This window comes from Onychomys torridus, chromosome 21 (genome assembly GCF_903995425.1).
Source record: "Onychomys torridus chromosome 21, mOncTor1.1, whole genome shotgun sequence".
NCBI lineage: Eukaryota > Metazoa > Chordata > Mammalia > Rodentia > Cricetidae > Onychomys > Onychomys torridus.
Window position 1 is genome coordinate 46,430,961 of NC_050463.1, and position 15,309 is coordinate 46,446,269.

The following is a 15,309-nucleotide window of genomic DNA, read 5'->3' on the forward strand; positions in this document are numbered from 1 at the left end:
AAAGTTCATTCATGCATGTGTTTTGTTGCTTTTCCCTTTAAATGAAAGAAAGGTTGTGGCTATTTGTGGGTTAAAATTAAAGGAAAATTGAGGTTCAATGTCTTTGGAATAGTTTGTTTTTTTATTTGTTTTTATTTTAGTTTTGGTTTTGGTTTTTTTGAGACAGGGTTTCTCTGTGGAGCTCTGGTTGTCCTGAAACTCACTCTGTAGAGTAGGCTGGCTTGGAAAGTCACAGAGATCTGCCTGCCTCTGCCTCCCAAGTGCTGGGATTAAAGGTGTTGCCACCACCCGCCCGGCAGGAACAGTTCTGTTTTGTTTAATGAGTTGCTAATATGTACTTGATGGGCAAGAAATTCTTAGTCCTGCTCAAGGTAGTGCCAGAAATGAAGGCACAGTAAATAGGAGTTCTAGGTGGTAATGGCTACAAACTGTACTTTCAAAGCTACATTTGCACATAGTAATTGGCTTTTGTGTGGCTTTTTGTTTAAACCTCATTTAAAACAAAAGATTTGTTTATTTTTATGTGCATTGGTGTTTTGCCTGCTGTATTTCTGTGTGAGGGTGTTAGGTCCCAGGAATTGGAGTTACAGACAGTTGTAAGCTGCCATGTGGGTGCTAGGAATTGAACCTGGGTCCTCTGGAAGAGCAGTCAATGCTTTCAACCCCTGAGCTATCTCTCCAGCCCTTGTATTGCTTTCTAATAGTGGGAATTCCCCTTTTCAAATAAAATATTATGTGCTACCAAATGTAAAGTAGAACAGAGAAATAAGAATTAGATTTCCTTTAACTGTCCTTACCCGTAACACTTATCCACCACCCCTACCCCACCCTTAAGATAAGTACACAGGTAAGGCAGATATTTGATTCTTCCTCCCCAAAGTGTTTACTTAAAAAAAAATCCCTGAAGGCCGGTGAGCTGGTTCAGTCTGTGAAGGCGCCTGCTGCCAAGACTGGCTCTGTGAGTTCATCTCCTGGGACCCATGTAGTAGAATGAGCTCACTCCTACAGGCTGTCCTCCAACTTCTGCATGTGTTCTGTGGCATGTGCCTCTTCCATAGACCAACACATGTATGTTAAAACAAACAAGAAAGAAAAAACCCCAAAAGTTCCTGGATGTGTCAAACCATAGCCTCTTGGGTAAAGATGAGGTGTACTTTTGCATCTGAAGCTTCTGTTGAGAAGATTTGGGGGCCTGGTGAGATGGTTTAGTGGTTAAGAAAGTTAGGAATGTCTGTCTGCTGCTCTTCCAGATGGCCTGAGTTCAGTTCCCAGCACCCACATGAAGTGGCTCAGACCACCTTAACTCTTTCTAACTCTAGGGGATCTGCTATTTTCTTCTGGGTTCTGGGGACACCTATGCTCAAATGCTCATAGCCACATGTAGACACATGCATACACATAAATTAAAATATTGGAAGTAAATCTTTAAAAAGAAAGTATGTTTTTACTTTTTCATTAAAATGAGGCAGGCTGTTGTAGCTCATATTTACATACGAAATTAGAAGGAGAAAAGACAAAAAATAAAGAGTTCATGTTTTAGAACAGCTGCTACCAGCTGCTTTCTGCTCAGCGATGATACAGAGAGAGAGAGAGAGAGAGAGAGAGAGAGAGAGAGAGAGAGAGAGAACACTGCTTGTTTCATGTATTCCTTTTCCAGTGTGGGTTTTTTTTCTTTTATTAAAAATTAAATTAAAAAGTGACTTGGATCTGGAGAGATGGCTCAGTGGTTAAGAGCACATATTGGTATTGTAGAGGACCCAGGTTTGGTTCCAGCAGGTTATTCATAACCATCTATAGCTCCAGGTTCTGGAGATCTGACTTACCGAGGGTTCTATACTCATGCGTACAAACCTACAAGTATTAAAAGAAGATAAGGAGCCAGGCGGCGGTGGCTGTAATCCCAGTACTCGGGAGGCAAGGGAGGCAGATTTCTTAGAGTTCGAGGCCAGCCTGGTCTACAGAGCAAGTTGCAGGACAGGCTCCAAAGCCACAGAGAAACCCTGTCTCGAAAAACCAAAAAAAAAAAAAGACAATGAGGCATGTATTTGATTTATTTGACCCTCAAAGTGTTTCCTTGGCCAACTCTCCAACCTCCTTCTGTGACTTTTTATGTAAGATAGAAAAAGGAAAAATAAAGGTCTTGATATGGTTAGCCCTGGCTGGCCCAGAACTTACTTCATAGGCCATGCCAGCCTTGAACTCATAGAGATCTGCCTCTTCTGAGTGCTGGGATTAAAGGTGTGTACTACCACTGCCTGGCCTCTATGGTTGACTAGTGGCTACTCCGCCCTCTGATCTTCAGGCCAGCTTTATTCGTTATATCACAAACAAAGCATACAACAGCAGTCAGTCTCTCAGGGCCAGAGCTGGGGGAGAGCCAGCGAGGCACTTGCACTAGGCACAAAATTTAAGAAGGTATCCACACCCCACAGTAATTAAAGTAAGTATTTTTAATGTAATATTAAAAATGGATATAAAACTATACAGAATCCAGGCATGGTGGCACATGCCTTTAGTCTCAGGACTCCAGAGGCAGGTGGATCTCTGAGTTCGAGGCCTGCCTTTTCTACAGAGCAAGTTCCAGAACAGCCAGAGCTACACAGAGAAACCCTATGTAGGGGAAAAAATAATTTTTTATGGCTACTGTGTGCTTAATGAATATTTCAGTGCAAAATGAAAATACTTTTCTGGGGTAGTTCAGAAACAACACTTTTAGTCCAAGAACTGAGAAAGGTCTCTAGATCCCATGTGGAAACTAAATAAGGTTCAGGCAGATAAAAAGAAGAGTGCCTCCTTCCAGAGAAGAGCAGATGAAGGGCACAACATTGAGACCAGCTGGATGTGTGTTCCTCACTCAGGACCTCCCCACAGTTCAGAATGCATATGATCGATCACTCTTTCAGTGCCCTAAGTGTGGAAGATACCCACTATTTCCTCAGTGTACTCCCTGCATTCCAAGGCATCAGGGAATCGCCCCCCCCCCCCCCCCCCGCCCGCCCCCCATACACTGTCTCTCTATACAGCTCTGGTTTGTCTGGAACTCACTATGTAGACTAGGATGGCCTTGAACTCTTAAAGATCCACCTGCCTCTGTGTCCTGAGTTCCGGGATTAAAGGCATCTTTGGGGGATCTCAAGAGATAACCAGATGGTTTTTCTGTAGTTGTAGGTAAGAGTTCATTAGAGGAAATAGGAATGCTGTTTTTATGCTCTGTTGAGCCAGTGCCTCAGGCTTTTACAATCAACTTAATCCATGCGGCAAAATATATGGTTCATTTTCACCTTAAAGTTTTTTTATTTTATTTACCTATCATTATTAATAGGTTTAGATGATGTATATGTGTGAGTGCAGGCATGTGTGTACCATGGTGTTTGTGTAGAGGTCATACAACTGTCAGGAGTTGGTTCTCCCCTTCCACCTTGTTGAGGCAAGATCTCTTGATTCCTCTGAGGTCACAGGCTAGGGATTCCAGGAAAATTTCTCTCTGTCAGGCTTTTTACCCTGGGTAGGTTCTGGGGTAAAGTTGAGGTCATCAGGCTGGTGAGTGCTTTACCTGCTGAGCCATTCCAGCAGCCCACAGCTGGTAAACTTTTAATTCACTCTTATTTCTTACATTCCTTGGTCAGTCTTGTCTTCAGGCAAACATCTCTTTTACTAGGTAATAGAACTCTTGCTGTTGAAGAGGGGATAAAGTTAGTCCGTCATACTATTGGGCTTGAAAATCCTCCAGTACCTACAAACCATACAGTATTATAAATAGCTTATGTTCGGCTCTTAGTGATAAATGACAGCAGGTGAAATAGAAGACATTTTATTTTTTGTGAGACAATATAAGCCTAGGCTGGCCTCTTTCTTTAAAATTTATTTATCTATTTATTCATTCACTTATCTATTTATTCATCTATTTATTTATTCACTTATTAATTGATTGATTGATTGATTATGTATACAGTGTTCTGCCTGCATGTGTCCTTGCAGGCCAGAAGAGGGCACCAGATCTCATTACAGATGTTTGTGAGCCACCATGTGGTTGCTGGGAATTGAACTCAGGACCTCTGGAAGAACAGTCGGTGCACTTAACCGCTGAGCCATCTCTCCAGCCCTAGGCTGGCCTTTTAAATCATCTGTATTTGTTTCGGGATATGTGCTCCCATCTGAAGATTTGGGGCTAACAGCTGCCAATGAGAGAACACGTAGTGTTTGTCAGCCTGGGTTACCTTACTTATTGTGATTCTTTCTGGTTCTATCCATTTACCTGTCATGTAACTTACGTTTGGTTCTTCCATATGCATTGACACAAAAGTATTGATTTTTAAATGAGCGGAAACTTGTAAGCTGCATTTTTCTTTCTTTGTTTTGCTGGGTATCAGACTCTGGCCTTGTGTATCCTCTCAGCTTCTCAGCTAACATTCTCAGGTTAGGAAACTTGTTCGAGCTCTTGGGCCTGGAGAGTCTCCATAATATATCAATGTGCGTTTGTATTTACTCAGTGGAAACAGCATATATAATATTTAAAGATTTTTGAAGGCTTCAGAATTTTACAAACTTGCTTTTTATTCTTTATTTTTTTAACAGGATGGCTTAAATTCCTTGGTCCTTGACTTGGATTTTCCTGCTTTGAGGAAAAATAAAAATATAGATAATTTCTTAAATAGATGTAAGTATATTTATTTTTACTATTCATGTTTGGACACATAGCTGAGCTTTAAATGAGATGTGTTTGGTTAACTTTTTGGAACTTAAATCTGTTAGCTTTGTTAACCTATGACCTAGCCACTGTTCTACCGATGTGAAGAGACACTGACCAAGAGGACTCTTGATGACAGTTTCAGAGATTTTTTTAGTCCATTGTCATCATGGCAGGAAGCAAGGTGACACACTTGATGCTGGAGTAGTAGCTGAGAGCTACATCCTGATCTGCAGGTCAAAAGAGGGACCCTGGGCTTGGCATGTGCTTTTGAAACCTCAAAGCCCACCTCCAGTGATGTACTTCCTCCAGCAAGGCCACACCTCCTAATCCCTCTAATCCTTTCAAATAATGTCACTCCCTGGTGACTAAGCATTCAAATGTATGAGCCTATGGGTCCATTCTTACTTAGACACCACAACATATTTAACTTATTAAACTTGCTTTTAGTGTGTGCTATTTGTTTCATTTAAAAATAGTTTGTAATTTCAAAGTAACTTTGCTGAACTAAGTTAGACTATGTAAAGTAGGTAAAATTTATATGAATTAAGACCATATAACTCTTGGTTATGGCTGATCTAAGCAAAATTTTGAGTTAATATTGTAACTCTATGACTTTGCTTTTATTTACCCAGTAGACTTTAATAAGCTTTGTTTCAGTAATTTATGTGTATTGTCTTGTTAAGGAAAAATGATCTGATAGCAGTTAGTATCATGTATATGATTATCCTTAATGTTCGTCAGCATTATGTTGGAATAAGTGGATTCTGAAAATATATTCTCAAAGTGAGTTGGGCATGGTGAATTGTGCTTGTATGTAGCAATCCAGTAGGCTGAGACAGGAGGACTATTACAGGTTTAAGGCTAACCTGGGCTACAAAGCAAGACAATCTCCAAAAATAGAAAAAGAAAAGTTAATCCCAGGGGCCTAGAGGTGAGTCAGCCGTTAAGAACACATACTGTTCTTGCAGAGAACCTGAGTTCAGTTCCCAGCACCCAAGTGAGGAAGCTCACAGCCACCTGTGACTAACTCCTGGGAAATCTGATGCCCTCATATGGTTCTGAGGGCACCACACTCACCCAAAATCACACTCTTAAACACATAATGCAGAAAACTTAAAATTCTAAAAATGTCTTACAAAAGGGGAAAAGGAAGTTTCAGAATGATTAATGCATCCTCTTTATCCCCACAGCCAAATCCTTTATTTTGGAATTGTCAGTGCTAGGTTATTTTTCCTTCAATAATTACTATAGTAGTTGATATATCTGAAACGTGATTGCTGCCTTTAAAGAAGCAGGTTAAGCTTCATTACTAAATTTGGAATTGCAAGTAATTTCATCTCTTCCTCTTCTCTTTTGAGATAACGTCTAACAATATGGCCTAGGTTGGCTTAAAGTGTGTATAGTCCTTGTGTTTAGCCTACTGGTCCTGGTTACACACCTGTCTTTGTGACTGCTTTCTGCCATGATTGATAAAGCATCAAGATTGCCTGAGTCATTGATGTCACCTTCACAGGAGGAGTGAGAATGCTTGATACTGCTTTGGCAGTTAGTGATCTTCGGGGTCATGTGCCAACAGATGACAGCTTTGGTTCCTTGATGCAAAGATAACCTCTCTCTGAGAGTGTTTGTTTATTTTGGTGCTGGGGCTGGAATCTAGGACCTCACGTGTTAAGTAAGCAGGCTGTCACTGTACTAGACCCATTCCCACATTTAAAGTTTTAAAATAGGATTCTTTAAAGATTAAGAGGATCAGCTGAAAATTATTTCTAATATCTAGAATTAAAATTTTTTACAAATATGGTGACTATTTTTTAATATTTCTAATATATGATTGCTATTAAGTATGGTAATCTTTTTATTATAGATGAGAAAATTGTGAAAAAGATTAGAGGTTTACAGATGAAAGCAGAAGACTACGATGTTGTAAAAGTTATTGGAAGAGGTGCTTTTGGTGAAGTTCAGTTGGTAAGAAAGGATTTTTTTTTTGTTGTTCATAGCAGCTGAATAATTCTAAATTCTCTTCTCAGCCATTTGAGGAATTGGTTTTATGTCTTCGATGAAGTCATTCTATCTCTGAGAGCCTTAGTGTTCCCATCTTTAAAAAAGGGTAAGCTGTCACTAACAGTATTCCAGCTTTACAGCACAGTGATTTGGAATAATGCCAGTTTGGTTTTACATGTGATCTGCCTAGAAGTTAATACAATAGTATATTATACTCTGGCATTACACTGTATGAGAGCTGTATTTTCATTAAGAAAGATCAGACTAAAGCTGGGTATGATGTCAGATGCCTTTAATTCTAGCATTCAGGATATTAAGGCAGGCCAATCTCTGATTTCAAGGCCAGCCTGGCCATATGGTGAGTTATGGGGTGTGTGTGTGTGTGTGTGTGTGTGTGTGTGTGTGTGTATGTACACTTGTATATCATATATATATATATATGTACACGCACATATGTATCACAATGAAGAAACTATCTTTGCAGGTGAAAGTGTAAATATAACTGTTAACATTAAATTGTATATTTATATTTTAAATGAGTCATTATAATGGTTTTCCTGTTTTTAATACCTAAGCATGAGGCACCAATATTTGTTCTTAGAGTCCAGTTCTGTTCTTTGAACCTACAGTGATTTATCCTCGCGATGACAATGAGAAACAGTGATCACTTTAAGTGTAACTTCTGCAAGTTCTGACCCGAAGAATAGAGACAGGAGTACCTGCTTTGTGAGGTCATTGTGAAGGATGATGCTTAAGTGGACTAATAAGATAAGGCATGCTAGTTAGAGTACGCCCTAAGGGCTAACTGGCTCATTATATCACACATTTCATACAAGTATATTGTTTTCTGCATACTTACGATTTACTCTAATTATTGAAGAAATACTGGACTTGGAGTTGGATTTTGAATAGTTCTTGACTTATCCTTGTTTTTCTTCTAGTTGTTTGCCTTTTTTTTTTTTTTTTTTTTTTTTTTTTTTTTTTTTTTTTTTTTTTTTTAAATAGACAGGAACTCCTATATTCTAGGCTGGCCTGAAATTCAGTATGTAGTTGAGGATGACTTTGAATTTATGATCCTCTTGCTTCCACTTCCCAAGTGCTGGAATTACAGACATGCATCCTCATGCTCTCGCTGTTGGGGACCTAGCCCAGGGCTGCACATATGCACACTTACCAGCTGAGCCACATCCCAGTCAAACTGGTTGTGTTTTGTTTTATTTTGAGACAGGGTGTTCCTGTGTAGACTGACCTCCCAACTCAAAGAGGTCTGCCTGCCTCTGACTCCTGAGTAATGGATTAAAGGGTCCGTGGCACCAGATTGATTTGTATATACTAAATTAGTATTGTGGGTATAGGGGGACAATATTCCAATTTAACACATCTTTATGATATTTTGTTTTTCCAAGTTAATTGGAGGAAGTTTCATAATAGCACAATATTTTCTTTTCATATGAAATCTTTTTCTGGTTAAGTTGAAAGTAGAGGTTAGGTTATCACAAAGGACAATGTTAACCAATTTCTACAAATAAAGTTTCATTCTAAGGGTATCTTTGGTATATCACTGATATGCCATAGCATATAAGAGCATTGGTTCTGGAGTCAGCAGCAGTGTGGGACTAGAGAGATGGCTCAGCAGTTAGGATCACTTGCTGTTCTTCTGAAGCTCTCAGGTTCAATTCCAGCATTGCAGGGGGGTCTCATGACTGTCTGTAACTTCCATTCCAGGGGAATCCAGTACCCTCTTCTGCCTTCTACAGTCATTGCATACACATGGTTCATATTACATACATGCAGGGAAAACACTCATATATGTAAAATAGAGATAAGTCAATTTTTAAAAAACATTGTGGGGAGGGGAGGGGAGGCTGGAGAAATAGCTAAGTGAGTAAGAGCATTGGCTGCTCTTCCAGAGGACACAGGTTTGAGTCCCAACACTTAAGGTGGCTCACGCTGTCCGTAACTCCACTTTCTAGGGATCTGACACTTTTCTGGCTTCTGTGGGCACCGAATGCATGTGATACACAGACATACATGCAGGCAAAACACTCATACACATAAAAATTTAATCATTATAGTTAAAAAGAATAGACAACAAAACGCTGTAGCTTCTGCACCTAGGACCTTTGACCTCAGTAATAAAACTTTAATAGGCATTTTTTGTGTATAATTTCTGGAACCTGTGGAAGAAAAATCAGTGTTGACTGCTTCTGGGTCTAGCCTACAAGACATTGGTTTCCTGTCACCCAGGCTAAAGCTCGCTTATCGTGGAGTAGCATTAGTAACAACTTACCTTTAGAACATTTTTGTGAGTACTAACTTGGGTGGCACATACCTGTCTCTCTCTTTTTTTTTTTTTTTTTGGTGGTAGTGGTGGGGGTTTTGAGACAGGGTTTCTCTGTGTATCTTTGTGCCTTTTCCTGGAACTCACTTGGTAGCCCAGGCTGGCCTCGAACTCAGAGATCCACCCGGCTCTGCCTCCCAAGTGCTGGGATTAAAGGCATGTGCTACCACCGCCTGGCAATACCTGTCTCTTAGTGTGGTTCAGGTTCTGAGTAGTGGGATGATTGCCAGGTGCTTAAGCGGGTTTTACTTTGGAATAATCAGGTCTTATCTGATTTTTTAGATGTGTGTAGATATAATTCTAAACAGTCTTATTAAATAAGAAACACAGAGCCAAATAAAGAGTTAAAAGCCTAAGAGGTCAGAGCTCTAGCGAATAGCCTGTAGCTTACCAGCCGCTGCCATCCTTCCCCTGAGAAAAAAGACCTACTTCCTGTGTGTCTGTATTTTTTATTGACTTTTTATTCTGCTTTCTCATTGGTTCTAAACCCAACCACATAACTTCTTTGTCACTGCCTGTCTATACAGACCTCCAGGTCTCTATGGTTGGTATTTGGATTAAAGGCATGTGTCAGCAAGCTGGCTATGTCCTTGAACACACAGACTCTGCCTGCCATGTGATCGGATTAAGGGCGTATGCTACCACTGCCAGAGTTCTGCTAAATGGCTTGCTATTAGCTCTGACCCCCAGGCAACTTTATTTATTAACATACAAATAAAATCACATTTCAGCACAAATAAAATATCACCCTAGATGTGCATAGGTATATTACTTATATGGGACCACCATGGCAATACCAGCAGGCTTCATGAAAAAAAAAAAAAACAACAGAAATTTATTTTCATACCAACCAGTTCTTGTGACATTTGGGAACCAGCTTATTGGTTTCCTTTTTATTTTGATGATTAAAAACATTTGAGACTATTGCAAAAGTGTCAGTTAAAAATCTTCCTGGCAGCCCAGTGGTAGTTGTGGTACACACCTTTCATCTCAGCTCTTGGGAGGCAGAGGCAAGCAGATCTCTTGAGTTCGAGGCCAGCCTGGTTTGTAGAGTATGTCTAGAACAGCCAAGGCTACACAAAGAAACTGTCTCGAAAAAAACAAAACAAAACTTCCCTGGCTTGTAAGATGGCTCAGTAGGTAAAGCTGGTAACCTAAATTCAGTTTTTTGAACTTGCATAAAGGTGGAAGCAGAGAGGCTACTCCATAAAGTTGCCTTCTTATCTCTGCATGTGTGCTCTGGCACACTCCCCATACACATCATGTGTGCATACACACACACAGTAATAATAATTAAAACAAAATAGTGACTAGAGAGATGGCTCAGCAGTTAAAAGGGCATTTGTTTCCCTTCATCCCAGGTTTCTCAAGACACAGAGTCATAATTAACGTCTCTTTTCTTTCATCCTTTATGTTTAATTTCTTTAGAAGTTCGTACAGTTTCTGCCTTTATATCACTTTAGTCTGCACCTTTCTTTTTGCAGTGTTCATTGCCTTTACTTTCATTGACTTTTCCATGACTTGGTCATATATGGATACCTGCTGTCTACTCCACTTCTGCTCAGTGTTTCACTGAATTAATGATCTCAGGTTGTCAAGTGCTCATGGAGAGACTGTTGAGACCATGCTTGGTAAATGGTCTGTGTGCTCCTTCTGCGCATGCTCAACTGGGTTGATGTTGCTATTTGGCAGACATCCTCATACTTTTATATCCTTACATTCTCAGGTACCACGTCTACTCCCACTCCTGATGTGGGCACATTGAATAGGCTTAGGGGCTTTATATCTTACAAGTTTGGTTGGCGTTATTTCTGCCTCTCCCTGTGTTGAGGAAAGACCATTTTAGATCTGATATAACTAATACAGCTGCTTCTAAATGGGCCCCTCACTGCTTAGTTGACTAAATTAGTATGACTCCTTTATTGTGGCCTGCTAGGATCTCTTGAAATGTCATGGGGCTGGAGAGATGGCTTAGCTGGTAAGAGTGTGGCATGTGTGAAGTTGAGGATGCCTATTGACTCACAAGCACCTGTCACTCCAGCCCCAAGATGCTCTCTTCTGGCCTCTGGAGGCACTGCAATCACACCTACCCCTCCATACACAGAGATAAGGAAAAAGAAGCTCCTTTAAATGCCTCCTTTCTTAGCTGTTCATTCTAGGCCAGCTGCTCAGAGCATGCTCTGTTTTCCTGTATGCCTTTTACTCCTACAGTTTGACTCTGTCTCAGTGTTCACTTTTTAAAAAGAGAACTTAGGTACTTACTTTGTTTTAACCTTCTATCAGGGTGAAATTTCTCCTCTGCCCCTTTAATTGATATTGCTTTATTTATCATATTATATCTTAGGTTGTAGTTGGTATATTGATATTTTGATTCCTTATACTATATCCTTTATTTATTTATTTATTTTAAGAACTATGCCTTTCAAATATTTTGACCTTCTTGCCAGTAATTGATAGTTCTTCATCTCAAAATATTCATCCACACCTGGGGATATTGCCTTCTTTAGTAAAGTACACAGCCTAAGAAGACAGAGAAGAGAAGCAGAGAGACAAGAATAATCCTTACCATATAGCCATTGTCAGTTCATTCTTGCATTGTGTGTGTGGGTATGTGTTGTTGGTTGTTTTTACTCTTGGCTCTTTTGAGGGCCCTGCCACCCGGCTACATGGAAGCTTTTTCTTTCTTATGAATGCCCAGCCTTAACTTGGCTAACTTCTAGCCAGCTTAACTTATCCTGTCTATCTTTTGCCTCTGGCCTTTTACCTTTCTCTGTTTCTGTATCTTTTCTTTGCTTCTTATTCTGTGTCTGATTGTCTGGCTAGGTGGCTGGCCCCTTCTTTTCTTGCTCCTTGATCTTCTCTTACTTCCCGATCCCTCTTTTTCTCCTTCTATTTATTCTCTCTGCCTACCAGCCCTGCCTATCCTTTCTCCTGCCTTGCTATGGACTGTTCAGTTCTTTAGACCATCAGGTGTTTTAGACAGGCAAAGTAACACAGCTTCACAGAGTTAAACTAATGCAGCATAAAATGTAGCACACCTTAAAATAATATTCCACAAGTATGTGTGTGTCTGATTTTCTAATACTGTTTTTGTAAACTCAGATTCTTGATTTTTTTTTTTAATGTAAAGTTAGGTCTTTACTGTTTATAAGGCTATTTCTGAGCTGCAAAAATTTTGTCTCTCCCTCTAATGTTTCAGTAGTTCTTGTGCCTGCTATTCAGTCTTAGCTGCCATAACAGAAAGCATGAGGACATTGTTTTACTTAGACTTAGTGGAGGCTTCGTTGACACCAGACATTACTCTAGATTAGTCTAATATACACATTGGATTTTCTTGTAAAATATTATTTTATTTCTAAAAAATAAATTTGAAAGCCTCAAATGATATGTCCTAGGTAGAATGATTTTCAAAGTTGTTCATAGGGTTCCAAGAATATCCTAAGCATGTTCTCAAGCTTTGTTTAGGAACGTCTCAAGCATTTAAGTCTGTCTATCTGTATTTTACTAAAAAGAAATATATCTTAACTATAGAAAGTATAAGAGGGGAGGAAAGAGGGGTTTCTTGAATTTCATCAGCTAGGGTATAACCATGATTAGTGTTTTGGCCCTCCCTTTCTTGTTTTGGAGTGTGTGTGTCTTTGTTCCTCCTGCATACATATGCACTCAGTTGGATGGTGTTTTGTACTCATGTATTTTTAAAATTAAAAATGGGGAATTTGACAGTCTTCTCTTTCACAAATAGAACTGTTAGAAGTGATTTTTGTCCTTTAAGTACTAAGACTAGTAATGGGACACATGGGTCACTTCATGGTAGGATGAGCTTTATTCTGTTTGTCTATGGTAGAGTTAACTAATGCTTTTATTGACTGTATTCTGTATGTTAAATTCATAGTCATTATCTTTCATTTTGTCTTTGCTTTGAAATTGAGAGGAAATGAGTAAATTGGCCATCTAGTTCATATATATCTCTGCCTCTGCCCAGGTTTGTTTAATCCAAGTTTTTAAACATTCCCCTGTTCACTGTGTCTGACTGTTCATGTATTTGTCCATCTGTATTGACTAGAGGAGAAGGAGCTGGAGAATAAGGGAACCTACAGAGATGCTGAGGGAGATTATGATAGAATAACTCAGAGACATCCTCAGAGGAAGATGAGTGGAACCAGCTTTCCTAAAGTAACTGCACTTTATGTGCGACTTGGTCACATGACTGCTAATGAATTTTAAAGGTATGCTGTAGACATTTGGCCTGAATAAGACTAGTCTGTGAGTTATATCAGAACTGAGAAGCTAGTGGTTCCCATCTTGGACTGTGAGCCAGCAACTGTCCTAGTCAAGAGTTTAAATGAAATTCAGCCTTATCACCAAAATACTCTTTTTTGTTTGTTTGTTTTTGTTTTTCGAGACAGGGTTTTTCTGGGTAGCTTTACGCCTTTCTTAGATCTCCCTCTGTAGACCAGGCTGGTCTCTAACTCAAAAAGATCCGCCTGCCTCTTCCTCTCAAGTGCTGGGATTAAAGGTGTGCACCACCACGCCCAGCCCAAAATATTGTTTTTTTTTTTTTTTTTTTTTTGGAGCTGAGGACTGAACCCAGGGCCTTGTGCTTGCTAGGCAGGCACTCTACCACTGAGCTAAATCCCCAACCCCCCAAAATATTTTAATGTGTTCATGCAAAGTCTTGTAGATACTGCATGGATAGAGATAGCAAATGTTGAATTTGTTGAGTTGGACAGTTTAGCATTGTGCCAAGCATTGGACAGTTCACAGTGTAATCATGATTCTGTTGAAAGGAGCAAGCAGCACATCTGTGAGACCATCAGAGCACATGGGACTGTAGACTGGAGAGTAGCTGCACCACCAAAGATGAAGTCAGGAAGCATTTTCCCATTCAGAAGTCATCTTAGGGCTACAGTGTATACTGTCATTCAGATGAATGATTTTCGTCTTTCCACCAGTCGATAGATATCTTTTAACCTCCGTTTTTAGCTCCACTATACAGTGAACTGTGTGTGTGTCATGGTCTTAAGTATAAATAATAAAAATAATAGCAAATTAATTGAGTCTTAATGCTCTGTGTGCTTCTTTCTCTAATGAAGTTAGAGAACATTCAAATTTCAGTTTGTTTTTAGAGGAAGTGAAAGCTTGAAGAATGGTGTAAGTATGCATGGCAGAAAGTGCCTTAGCAGCTTGTAAACACTTGTTCATAGCTTTTGTTTGTTTGCTTGTTTTTTGGGGTTCTCGAGACAGGGTTTCTCTGTAGCTTTGGTGCCTGTCCTGGAACTCACTTTGTAGACCAGGCTGGCCTCGAACTCACTGAGATCCGCCTGCCTCTGCCTCCCGAGTGCTGGGATTACAGGCGTGCGCCACCACCGCCTGGCTCATAGCTTTTATGGTTATTTACTTGAGATAATCTGGTTAATGAACACAGGCCAGTTAAAAAACTATGTCTGCTGTGGTAGATTTTTCTAGCTTTCGGCTGTCATTCATTATCCCTGACTTCTGCCCTGTGTTTTCATAGTTCTTTCTGGTGCATTTATTTTCAGTGTTCTATAAATTTTATAAGACTATGCAGATTTAGTAAGGAATTATTATTACAGCCTAGAAATGTGGTACAGAAGATGGATATAAGCTACAGTTCTTGTTATCACATGCTTGGCTCTTTGCAGTTACCATTTTTTATTTAATGTTACAGTATTTCAAAATACTTCAAATTTCAAAACATAAAAGGGGAAATGATATAGTAATGTTTTATGTGTTCTATCAAATTACTGACATATGAAGTATTATTTAATTTTTCATCTGAAAATAGAGATTTGTAGTTTTCTTTCTCTAATTCTGTTAGTTTTTATTTCATGAATTTTCAAATTCATTTATTTAAGATGCACATATTTAGAATTATGTCCCTCTCCCTCCAGTAATGTGGGACTCAATATGTATGTAGTGCAGGCTGACCTGCAACTCTTAAAGATCACTCTGCCTCTAGAGTACTGGGGTTTAGAGGTGCAACTGTTACTGCTCCTGGCTCTTTTGTGTCTTGATGTGGTTTTGCTTTTATTCAGATAAAAGACTGTCTTTGCTGTAAGTCTGTTTTACTCTTTATGTTCCTATTTTCACTTTACCCTTGCTGTTTTCCAGGGCACCTATGCTTGCCTTTCCTTTACTCTTCAGCCTGTCTGATTTATATCTAAACCACATCAGTGATTGTCTTACTTTTTAATTGTTTGATAATTCATTGATGGGCATATTTAGTCCTTTATATGTACACATATTTTAGACAGCT

At 39.4% G+C, this 15,309-nt stretch overlaps 1 protein-coding gene across 2 annotated transcripts in view; it reads left to right on the forward strand.

Annotated features, from left to right (window-relative positions):
- Nucleotides 1-15,309, forward strand: part of Rock2 (Rho associated coiled-coil containing protein kinase 2) — a 98,534-nt gene that overhangs the window by 36,048 nt on the left and 47,177 nt on the right. Inside the window, exons 2-3 of one of the 2 annotated variants that reach the window (XM_036170550.1) lie at nucleotides 4,576-4,657; nucleotides 6,555-6,655. The exons of the other annotated variant lie outside the window; for it this stretch is intronic. Of the exons in view, the coding sequence (XP_036026443.1) occupies nucleotides 4,576-4,657; nucleotides 6,555-6,655 (183 nt within the window). The remainder of the gene's footprint in view (nucleotides 1-4,575; nucleotides 4,658-6,554; nucleotides 6,656-15,309) is intronic. 2 annotated transcript variants of the gene reach the window in all.